The 11,283-nt window shown below is 46.9% G+C and overlaps 1 protein-coding gene across 1 annotated transcript in view; it reads right to left on the reverse strand.

The window, feature by feature from the left end:
• The window catches only part of abhd16a (abhydrolase domain containing 16A, phospholipase), a 123,776-nt gene extending 122,609 nt beyond the window's left edge, over positions 1 to 1,167 (reverse strand). Inside the window, exon 1 of the mRNA XM_073031621.1 lies at positions 1,050 to 1,167. Coding sequence (XP_072887722.1) covers positions 1,050 to 1,130 — 81 coding nt within the window. The 5' untranslated portion in view covers positions 1,131 to 1,167. The remainder of the gene's footprint in view (positions 1 to 1,049) is intronic.
• Between the last annotated feature and the right edge of the window lie 10,116 nt (positions 1,168 to 11,283).

The raw sequence follows: 11,283 nt of genomic DNA on the forward strand, positions 1-11,283 counted from the left end.
TTGCCTGGATTGAGGAGCATGCCTTATGAGAATAAGTTGAGTGAACTTGGCCTTTTCTCCTTGCAGCCACGAAGGATGAGAAGTGACCTGATAGAGGTGTACATGATAATGAGGCATTGATCCTGTGGATAGTCAAATGCTTTTTCCCAGGGCTGAAATGGCTAGCACAAGGGGGCATAGTTTTAAGGTGCTTGGAAGTAGGTACAGAGGAGATGTCAGGGGTAAGTTTTTTTTCACAGAGAGTGTGTGGAATGGGCTGCCAGTGGCAGGGGTGGGGGTGGAAATGATAGGGTCTTTTAAGAAAATCCTAGATGGCTACATGGAGCTTAGGAAAATAGAGGGCTATGGGTAAAGCCTAGGAAGTTCTAAAGTAGGGACATGCTCGGCACAGCTTTGTGGGCCGAAGGGCCTGTGTTGTGCTGCAGGTTTTTTATGTTTCTAAAGACTGACCAACAACTGAAATGCAAAAGACAAACTGCAAATAGAAAAGGTACCATGGGAACGTGGAGGCGAGCAGACAATCACAATCTAGTCAAGTTGCAGTACAGGTTTAAGGGACAATGGCCTACTCATTCTCCTGATGCATACGTTAACAATATCCCTCATTTTCCCTCCTATCACTGCAATGTTGGCGATTCACTCTCTTACTGCATGCACAATGCAAATTCCTAATTGTTCTCCGTTGCAAATGCTCTGTGACATCCTCTGCTGCCCCATCCATCTTACTCGTTTGCACTCAAAGGTGCACAGTGCAAATATCCCTCTTGCCCCTGATAGCTTTCATTTTGCACCTCCTTACGCAGTCTCCCGTCAGTCACTTCATGCAACAAGCGCCATCCTTGATTGACGGAAGGTACAGCCAATTGGCGAGAGTGACTCCCCGTTCATCAGCCCCAATGGCCAATAGCAGGGCTTGGTTAATGAACCGGGGCCGGGTCTAGGCACTGAGCCTGTCCAGACCGTATCACAGGTCCATTTTAAATCCATTTTAATCGTTCGGCCGCATACATCCCTCATCTTAATCTGCGAACAATTCGGACCTCACTTACCGAGCCGTCAGCGCCACGGTGAACTCGGCGCAGCCTCGGTCCAAAAATGCAGCGGAACAGTCCCACCACCATCGCTGCCATCCAGCCGACCGCCGACTACGGGGCGCACGACGTACACTCTAGCACGGCGAAGAAACGCGACCGCAGCTATTTCGATAGGATGTCTCGACGCAAACGCAAGCCTATTTCCACGGACGCTGACCGATCTGCTGAATATTTTTAGCATTTTCCTTGCAGCTGTATTTATTTTATTTCCATGGACATTCTTAAAAAGAGCTCGTTCAAAGTAAATTTATATTCATAGTACATCTATATCACCAATATACAACCCTGAGATTCATATTCTTGTAGGCAAACTCAATAAATTCAATGACCATAATAGAATAAAGGCTACAGCTGACAACCTCTGTGCAAAATACAACAAATGTTGCAAATACAAAAAAAAAGAAATAATAATAACAAATAAATATTAAAAACATGAGATGAAGGGTCCTTGAAAATGAGCCCAGAAGTTATGGGAACCGTTCAGTAAGGTTGAGTGAAGTTATCCCCTCTGTTTCAAAAGCCTGGTGGTTGAGGGGTAATAACTGTTCTTGAACCTTGTGGTGTGAGTCCTGAGGCTCCTAGCGGCAGCTGTGGGAGGAGAGCATGACCTGGGTGGAAAAGTACCCTGGCAATGGATTTGCTCATTGGTGGGGAGGGCCATGCCTGTGGTGGACTTTACTTATTGTAGGATTTTCCGTTGGTGTTTTCATACCAGTCAATACACATCTGTAGTAATATGTCAAAGTTTTAGATGCCATTCCAAGTCTTCACAATCTTCTAAAGAGGTAGAGGAGCTGCAGTGCTTTCTTCATAATTATACTTATGTGCAGGGCCTCTGAAATGATAACACTGAGGAATTTTAAGTTGCTGACCTTCTCTACCTCTGATCATCCAACAAGGACTGGCTCATGGACCGCTAGTTTCCTCCTTCAGAAGTCAATCCTCTGCTGCTTGGTCTTGCTGACATGAGTAAGAAGTTGTTGTTGTGGAACCCATAGCCGTATTTTTAATCTCCCTCCTGTGTGCTGATTCGCCACCACTTTGATCTGGCCTATGGCAGTGGAGTTGTCAGCAAACAAATATGACAATGGAATTATGCTTAGTCTCACCGTCATATGGGTAAAGTGAGTAGAGCAGGGGACTAAGCACAGCCTTGTGCTGCTCCTGCGCTGAGGGAAATTGTGGAGAAATTGTTCCCAATCCAAACTGACTAGGGTCTATAAGTGAGGAAATCCGGGATGCAATTGCACAAGGAGGTCTTGAAGCCAAGGTCTTGAAGCCTATGGATTAGTTTTGAGGGGATGATAATACTGACTGCCGAGCTGTATTTGATAAAGAGCATCCTGATGTATGTATCTTTGCTGTCCAGATGGTCCAGGGTTGAGTGAAGAGCCTCTGAAATGGTATCTGCTGAGGACCTGTTGTGCCAGTAGGCAAATTGGAGCAGATCTAATTTGTCAGGAGTTGATATGTTTCATCAGCTACCTCTCAAAACTCTTCATCACTGTGGATGTAAGTGCTACTGGATGATAGTCATTGAGGCAGGTTGCCAGGTAGGCACCAGTATAATTGAAGTCTGCTTGAAACAGTCGGGTACCTCAGACTGCCGAAGTGAGAAGTTAAAGATCTTAGTGAACACTCCACCAGTGTTTTTAGTACTTGGCCAAGTACACCATCTGGGCCAGATAGGGTCATCCTCCTGAAGGATGCTCTTACATTGGCCTCAGAGACTGAAATCACAGGATCATCGGGGACTGTGGCAGTTCGTGGTGGTTCCTCCATGTTTTGATTTCACCTTGTAAGAGGTGATAGCATTCAAGCCCCGCCACAGCTGTCAAACATCCTTCAGTGATTCCAGTTTGGTCCAGAATCACCACTTTGGACATGAGGTGGCTTTCCAGACATGGTATCTGGACCTCTTGTAACTTTTTTTGTCACCAGACTTGAACGCCTCTGATCTGACTCTCAGCAGACTGCAGATCTCGTGGTTCATCCTGGGCTTCTGGTTGGGAAGTCTTGGAATGATTTTGAGGGACAACCCATCTACAACTGTGGTGAATTCATTCCAACTACAAATGAGTCCTTCAACACCTCCAGTCCACCAACTCAAAGCAACCTGTAGTCACCCTTCCTTTGATCTCCTCTTTGTTGTCCTAATCTCTGGAGCCTAGATCTTTAGCTTCTGCCTGTATGCAGGGAGGAGGAGGACAGACAATTGATTAGATTTCCCAAAATGTGGTCTGGGTATGAAACAGTAGGCATTCCTTTATTTTAGTATGGCAGTGGTCTAGTGTATTAAGACCTCTGGTGCTACAGATTATAGGCTAATGGTAATTGGCAGGGATTTCTTCAAGCAAGCCTGTTTGAAATCCCGGACTATGATTTGTGGTGAACTGTTTTTTGGTGATGGCATCATGCGGTATCTCAAGCCCTTGATTATAGTATGCCACTGGTGGTATGTAAACTGTGGTCAGGATCATGGATGAGAACTCTTGGTTAATAAAACTGTTGGCATTTGGTTGTTAGGTGTCCAAGATCGGGAGAACATGAGTACACCAAAACTGCCACATCAGACTGCCACAGAGAGTTTATCATGAAACACACACCTCTACCGTTTGCCTTTTCTGAATCAGTAGTTCTGTCCATCCTCTATATTGAGAAACTGACGAGTCTGATCGCCATATCTGGCATTCTCTGAGAAAGACATGTCTCGGTAAAACACAGAACACAACAATTCCTCATTTCCCTTCGATGCAGCAATCTAGCCCTTAGATCTTCAATTTTGTCTCCAGCGGCAGCACATTTCCTAACAAGATGCAGGTTAGAGGGAGTCTCAGCCCTTTGCGATTTAGCTTGGCTGCACAAGCGAGTCTGCAGATGCTGAGAAAGTATTTGTTGCATGTTCTTGCATCACCTAACATTGGTTATTTTGAAGCATAGAAAATCAAAATGGAGTTTGTTGTTATCTGTGCAAGTACATGGATGCACAGGGAGCCATGAAAATTTATGCTTGCAACGGCATCACAGCTACACAGCATAAGGTAAGCATCATTCACAAGAAAAACATAATTTATACATAACTTTTACAAGAAGGAAGCAATATGAACAAAAAAGTACAACGCAGCACACACATAAATGATGGAGGAACTCAACAGGTCAGGGAGCATCTATGGAAATGATCAAACAGTCGATGTTTCGGGCCATTCATGTCTATAGATGCTGCCTGCCCCGCTGAGTTCTTCAGCACTTTGTGTGTGTGTGAGGACTTAGGAGTCCTCATGCAAGACTCCTTGTAGGTTAATTTACGGGGTGAGTCTGGGGCAAAGTAGGCAAATGCAATGTTGGTATTTATTTGAAGGGGAGTAGAATATAAAAGCAAGGAAATAATGTTGAGTCTTTATGACACTAGTCAGGCTGCACTTGGAGTATTGTCAACAGTTTTGGGCCTCATATCTCAGAAAGGATGTGTTGTCATTGGAGAGAGTCCACAAGAGGTTCACAAGGATGATTCCAGGAATGAAGGGGTTAACATATGATGAGCGTTTGGCAGCTTTGGGCTTATACTCACTGGAATTTAGAAGAATGCGTGGGAATCTCTTTGAAACCTACCGAATGTTGAAAGCACCAGAAAGGGTGGATGTGGAGAGGATGTTTCCTCTGGTGGGGGTATCCAGAACTAGAGGGCACGGCCTCAAAATTGAGGGGAAATCTTTTAGAACAGGGGTAGGGAGGAATTATCTTTTAGAACAGGGGTAGGGAGGAATTGTCTTTTAGCCGGAGAGTGGTGAATCTGTGGAATGCTCTGCCACAGACTGCGGTGGAGGCCAAATCCATGGGTATATTTAAAGCAGAAGTCGATCATTTCCTGATCAGTCAGGACACCAAAGGATATGGCAAGAAAGCAGGTGTATGGGTTGAGTGGGCTCTGGGATCAGCCATGATGGAATGGCGAAGACTTAATGGGCTGAATGGCCTAATTCTGCTCCTATGTCTTATGGTCTTATAGTTTTGCTTTAGATTTCCAACATCTACAGACTTTCTTGGGTTTGAAATGGTACAATGTCCATTTTAGTTCCAAGTGACTCAAATGTTACAAGGCTGTCGTGATTAGGGTTTGCCCCACTTCCCCAGTTGGTTCAAGGGAAGTTGATGTTCCTGAACCTGATGGTGTACCTCCTGCCTAAAGCTACCTAAGAGATGATGGTATGCCTGGTTGGTGTGGGAATCCTTCAGAATCAATATTGCCTTCTTGGAGCAGCATTTCATGCAGACACTACTGATGGGGGTGAGGGATGTATTGGGCAGAGTCCAAAGTTGTTACAGCCTTTACTAACACAGCTGTGGATGAGTGTGTCGCCATGGAATTGTTCAGGATTTTCCAAATCAGAAGCCCTGGATGAACAATGTTATCCAGAGAGCCAGATCAGAGGCATTCACCTGTCCAAGAATGCTCCAAGAGGCACAGATATGACCTCTGGAACGTCAGCCCTCAGGCAAGGTGGATTCTGGAATAACAAGGGATGGTTGACAGCTGTGGCAGGTTTCGAAAGCCATAACCTCCTACAAAAACAAATCTTGCAACATAGGAGCCAGCAGAGCTTTGCTTCCAAAGCTCAATGCCTTCTATGCTCACTTTGTCCACCAGAACAAAGGGAGGAACCATTGCACATCCCCATGTCTCCCAGCGATCAATTTGGCCTCAGTATAGAAACATGGAAAACTTACAGCACAATACAGACCCTTTGGTCCACAATGCTGTGCTGAACATATACTTACTTTAAAATTACCTAAGATTATCCATAGCCCTCTATTTTTCTGAGCTCCATGTACCTATCCAGGAGTCTCTTAAAAGACCCAATTGTATCTGCCTCCACCACCATTGACAGCAGCCCATTCCATGCACTCACCACTCTCTGTGTAAAAAACTGCCATCTCCTCTGTACCTACTTCCAAGCACCTCAAAACTGTGCCCTCTCTGAAGATGACATGCAGGCTGCCTTCAAGATAGTGAATCCAAGGAATGCATCCATTCCAGGTGGAGTACCTGGCTGAGTGCTGAAGACCTGTGCTGACCAACTGGCTGGTGTATTCACGGATATCTTCAACCTCTTGCTGTATTATAGTATTGTAATATTATTACAATATAATATACAATATTATTGTATATTAGGTACAAGAGTGAAGCCCAGTATGGCCTTCTGCTGTTGTAGCCCCTCCACTTCAAGTTTGGATGTGTTATGCCTTCAGAGATGCTCTTCTGCACACCAGGGTTGCAATGCGTGGTTATTTGGGTTACTGTTCACTGCGGTCAGCTTAAACCAGTGTGAGCATTCTCTTCCAACCTCTCCCGTTAACAATGTGGTTTTGCTCACAGAACTGCTGCTCACTGGATGGTGGTTTTTGTTTTTCACACCATTCTCTGTGAACTCTGCTGTGTGTGAAAATCCCAGAAGATCAGTAGTTTCAGGGACCCCATCTGGCACCAACTATAATCATTCCACTGTCAATCACTTAGGTCCCACTTCTTCCTGATGTTGGGTCTGAACCACAACTGAACCTCTTGACCATCTCTGCATGCTTTTATGCAGTGAGTTGCTGCTACACGATTGGCTGATTAGATATTTGCAAAAACAAACAGATGTACTGGTGTATTTAATAAAGTAGCCTCTGAGTGTATGTGCTGGGCCCAGAACACATCTTTGGATGTGTTAAAGCCCAGGAGTTTACTAGACTGAATTTATCCTCAAGGTGCACTGTTCCGAGTTTCCCTCCTTCCAAAATAGAAATCCTAAAATCCTTGGCGAGGATGGAAATAGTGTTAGGAATGTGGACTTCATGTAAATGAGAAGCTATGAGGCAGAGAAGGCTAAGAGTACACGTCGGGCTGCTGTTTATCGATGACAGCATGGTGTTCAACACCATAATTTTGCTAATCCATGAGGCTTTACTCAGCTTAGCGCTGAACTGTCTCAGTACCTATGGCCTGCAGCCACCAGCACTGAGCTACCTCCACGGGTGTGGACTCACCTTTGGGAACTCCACCACTCATGTTCTGTGTGTTATCTGTTTATCTTTGTTTTACTGTTTGCATGATTTATTCTTTTTTTGCACATTGGACATTTGTTGTGTGGAGTTTTACATGGATTCTATTGTGTTTCTTAGTCATGTGGCTGTCTGCAAGAAGATGCATCTCAAGGGCGTATATGGTATATACACTTTGATAATAACTGTACTTTGACTTTGACCCTCAGTAATAATCCACTAAGATGAAATGATTTTGCTGAAAAACAGTTTCCCACTCAGGAGGTGCCTGTAGCCCCACTGCAACCAGCAAATCTGCCCCACTCACAGGTTGCACTGTACATAAGTCAGGCATTTAGATCCAGGGCAGGTGTGTGGCAACCATGCCATCTGAGGAACGACAGGAGTGGCTCAGGGGACCAGGTGTAACTGCTCCATTATGCTGGTGCAAAGATCAGAATCAGGTTTATTATCACTGTCACATCACTTAAGTTTGGTGTTTGCAGCAGCAGTGCAGTGCAATACATTAAAATACTTGCAGTTACAGCAAGAGATCACCGGCCGGTGGTGTAGTGGCATCCACACTGAACTTTGAGGCGAGTAGTCCTGGGTTTGAGTACGGCCGGCTCCTTCCACACATCGAAAACAGGCAAAAATGCTAAAAGACAGTGGCAAGGTTGCCGCCCGATGCGCCACAAGGCACAGAAAGGGGCAACATCGGCATCGAAAAGAAATGTGAAAAAAAAATAAGACGTGCAAAAGAAAAGCAGAAGAGCGAGGTAGTGTAGTCCTGACGAAAGGTCTCGGCCCGAAACGTCGACAGTTGATGCACCATCAATAACTCTCGGAGACGGGAGGTGAAGGATAGGCTTTTATTAGCTGCAAGAAACAACCACACAACTTCCTGGAGACTGAGGGGGGAGCAGTGCCTCCAATCGCCTTTATACAGGGGTCTGTGGGAGGAGCCACAGGAGCAGTCAGCAGATGGGCGTGTCCAGACAGGTATATGTAGTTCACCACAACAGTGCTTCTCCCTGTAGATGCTGCCTGGCCTGCTGTGTTCCATCAGCATTTTGTGTGTGTTGTTGAGCGAGGTAGTGTTCATGGGTTCATGCACTGTTCAGATATCTGATGGCCGAGGGGAGGAAGCTGCTCTTAAAATGTTGAGTGTAGGTCTTCCGGCTCCTGTACCTCCTCTCCGGTCAGGTCCCAGATGCTGAAGGTCCTCAATGATGGATGCAGTCTTCCTGAGGCACTGCTCTTTGAAGATGTCCTTGATGGAGTGTGTGGGGGGTGGGGGGAGAGGGTTAGTGCTGCTGATGATGAAGCTGGCAGAGTTTGTACTCCTCTCCAGCTTTTTCTGATCCTGTGCATTGCCCCCCCCCCCCCCACACCAGGCAGTGAAGCAACCAGTTAGAATGCTCTCCACTGTACATCTATAGAAATTTGTGAGTCTTTGGTGACAAACCAAATTTCCTCAAATCTCCTAATGGAGTGTGGTATGGTGGGAGAGTCTAGGACCAGAGGACATAGCCTCAAACAGAGGGCCATCCTTTAGATTGGAGATGAGAAGGGACTTCTTTAATGAGAAAGTGGTGAATTTGTGCAATTCTTTGCCACAGACAGCTGGAGAGGCCAAGACTTTATGTATATTTAAGGCAGAGGTTGATAGGTTGTCGATTGGTCAGAGCATGAAGGGATACTGGGAGAAGGGAAGAGATTGGGGCTGAGAGGAAAATTGGATCAGTCATGATGAAATGGCTGAACAAATGTGATGTGCCCAATGGCCCAATCCTGCTCCTATATCTTACTGTCTTGTGGCACGAAGAGGGGGAGGCCATTCTTCCCACTTGACTGCACTGGCAAACGCTATGATTGTGGATTATCTTGTACCTTGTTCAGATCCCCTCTGAGAATCATTTAAAAACACATGACAGAGAGGCAGCTGAATAGTGAGTATTGGTGAGGGGGAAGGAGGGTGGGGGAGGGGTGAAGTGAGAAGCTGGGAGATGACAGTTGTAAGAGGTAAGGGGCTGAAGCAGAAGGAATCTGATAGGAGAGCACAGTGGGCCATGGGAGAAAGGAAAAGAGGATGGGGACCTAGGATGAGGTAATGGACAGGTGAGGAGAAGGGAAGGGATAGAGAGAAGTCAGAATGGAAAGTGGAAGATTTCTGAGAGGTTTTTTTGTAGAGGTGTGGTAAAACATTTGTCAATTTGTCACGGGTGGCGTATGTCGGTGTGGGTTAGTGTGGCAGAGAGAATCGGTGAGTTGAGCACAGGACCTTTAGGAACGAGCATTCAGAGTGGAGATGTCGAGGACGAGCCAAATTTTGTGTATATTTTAGTGTGAGGTTCGCAAGTCCCGATCAAACAGGAGACTGAGTGTGTGTGTGTGTGTGTGTGTGTGTGTGAGTGAGTGAGTGAGTGAGTGAGTGAGTGTGTGTGTGTGTGTGTGTGTGTGAGTGTATGAGTGAGTGAGTGTGTGTGTGTGTGTGTGTGTGTGTGTGTGTTTGTGAGTGTGTGTGTGAGTGAGTGAGTGTGTGTGTGTGTGTGTGTGTGTGTGTTTGTGAGTGTGTGTGTGAGTGAGTGAGTGTGTGTGTGTGTGTGTGTGAGAGAGTGAGTGAGTGAGTGAGTGAGTGAGTGAGTGTGTGTGTGTGTGTGTGTGTGTGTGTGTGTGTGTGTGTGTGTGTGTGTGTGTGTGTGTCCGCGACAAAACGAAAGTGGAATGAGATCCCGACTCATCACACAAAAAAGGAAACAATATTGGGGATTTTTTTTTCTCTCTCTCTCTCTGCAGAGTTCCGGGATTTCCACGTCGGGGGTTTCCAAAATGCCACAGTGCACTGCCGCCTCTTGACCGGTGAAAATGTCAGCCTCGTCACCCCGAGTTCCCCAGCTGGAGTGGTGTAATGGGGACAGTGTCTCTGCTCTCTCGGGGGAGACGCCAACACCTTCTAGCTCTGTTCACCAGAAGGGCCATTGTTTAGGAGTTTTCTCTCTCTCTCTCTCTCTCTCTCTCTCTCTCTCCCCCCCCCCCCTCTCTCTCTCTCTCTCTCTCTCTCTCTCTCTCTCTCTCTCTCTCTCTCTCTCTCTCTCTCTCTCTCTCTCTGTCTGCGTGACTTTATCTCTCTAACACACACGGTACAGGACAGCCTCAGACTTCAGGAATAAAGGTGGGGAAGAAAGGGGCTGGTGTCAGAGATAAAGGAAAACATAATTCGGGAGGGGTTGGGGAGGAGAGGATGATGAAACAGGGAAGGGTGGGGCAGAAGGGGAGGGATGAGGCAGGTGAGGGGACATGGGGAGGGGGAAATGGGTGAGTGGATAAGGATAGGGGAGATTAGAGGTGAGGGGGAATGGGGAAAAGGAGGCAGGGAAAGACCGGGGAGGGGGAACGGGGATGGTGAAATGCTGAGAGAGTAGGAAGGTAGGGGAGAGGATGGAGAGGTGAGGGGGAGGAGGGGATAGAAAGGCTACGAGGGAAGAGAAAGAGGGGAGTTGTGTTGGGTGTTGTTGTGCAGGAGAGAGTAAGGGGAGAGGAGGTGGAAGGGCAAGGGAGATCGAGGTAAAGAGATGAGTCAGGGGGGATAAAGGGAAGGGGAGATGAGGAAGATGAGAGAGAGGGGAGGGGAGACGAGGCAGAGGGAATGGGGGAGATGAGAGAGAGATGAAGGTGAGGGGAGATAAGGCAGAGGGGATAGTGGGGAGTGGAGATGAGGGAGAGGGGAATAAGAGGGGAGGGGAGATGAGGGAGAGGATAGAGGGGGAGGGAGACAAGGCAGAGGGGGTTAGGCAGAGAGGAGGTGCGAGCCTGAGGAGGGGAAAATGGGGGTTGGGATTGGTGTGGAGGGAGACAGACAGGGCAGAGGGATATGGAGGAGTGGAAGACTGTGAGGGGGAAAGACAGGAGAGAGGAGAGAAAGGGAGAGGAGCCGGGAAAGCGTTGCCGGCGAGAGGAGGTGTGAGAGGGTGTTGTAGAACTGGAAGAGGCAAGATTTGAGGATTGAGAAAGTGTGAATGAACCGGCAGGAAGGAGAGAGAAGTGGAATAGAGGATTGTGTGAATGCGGAGGAAAAAGAGAGGAGAAAAAGAAATAGATGACGGAGAGCAGGAAAGGGGTAGAAAAGATTGTGGGAATTGATGCAAAGGAAGAGGGCAAGTCTAAG

This window comes from Hemitrygon akajei, chromosome 2, assembly GCF_048418815.1.
Source record: "Hemitrygon akajei chromosome 2, sHemAka1.3, whole genome shotgun sequence".
Lineage (NCBI taxonomy): Eukaryota > Metazoa > Chordata > Chondrichthyes > Myliobatiformes > Dasyatidae > Hemitrygon > Hemitrygon akajei.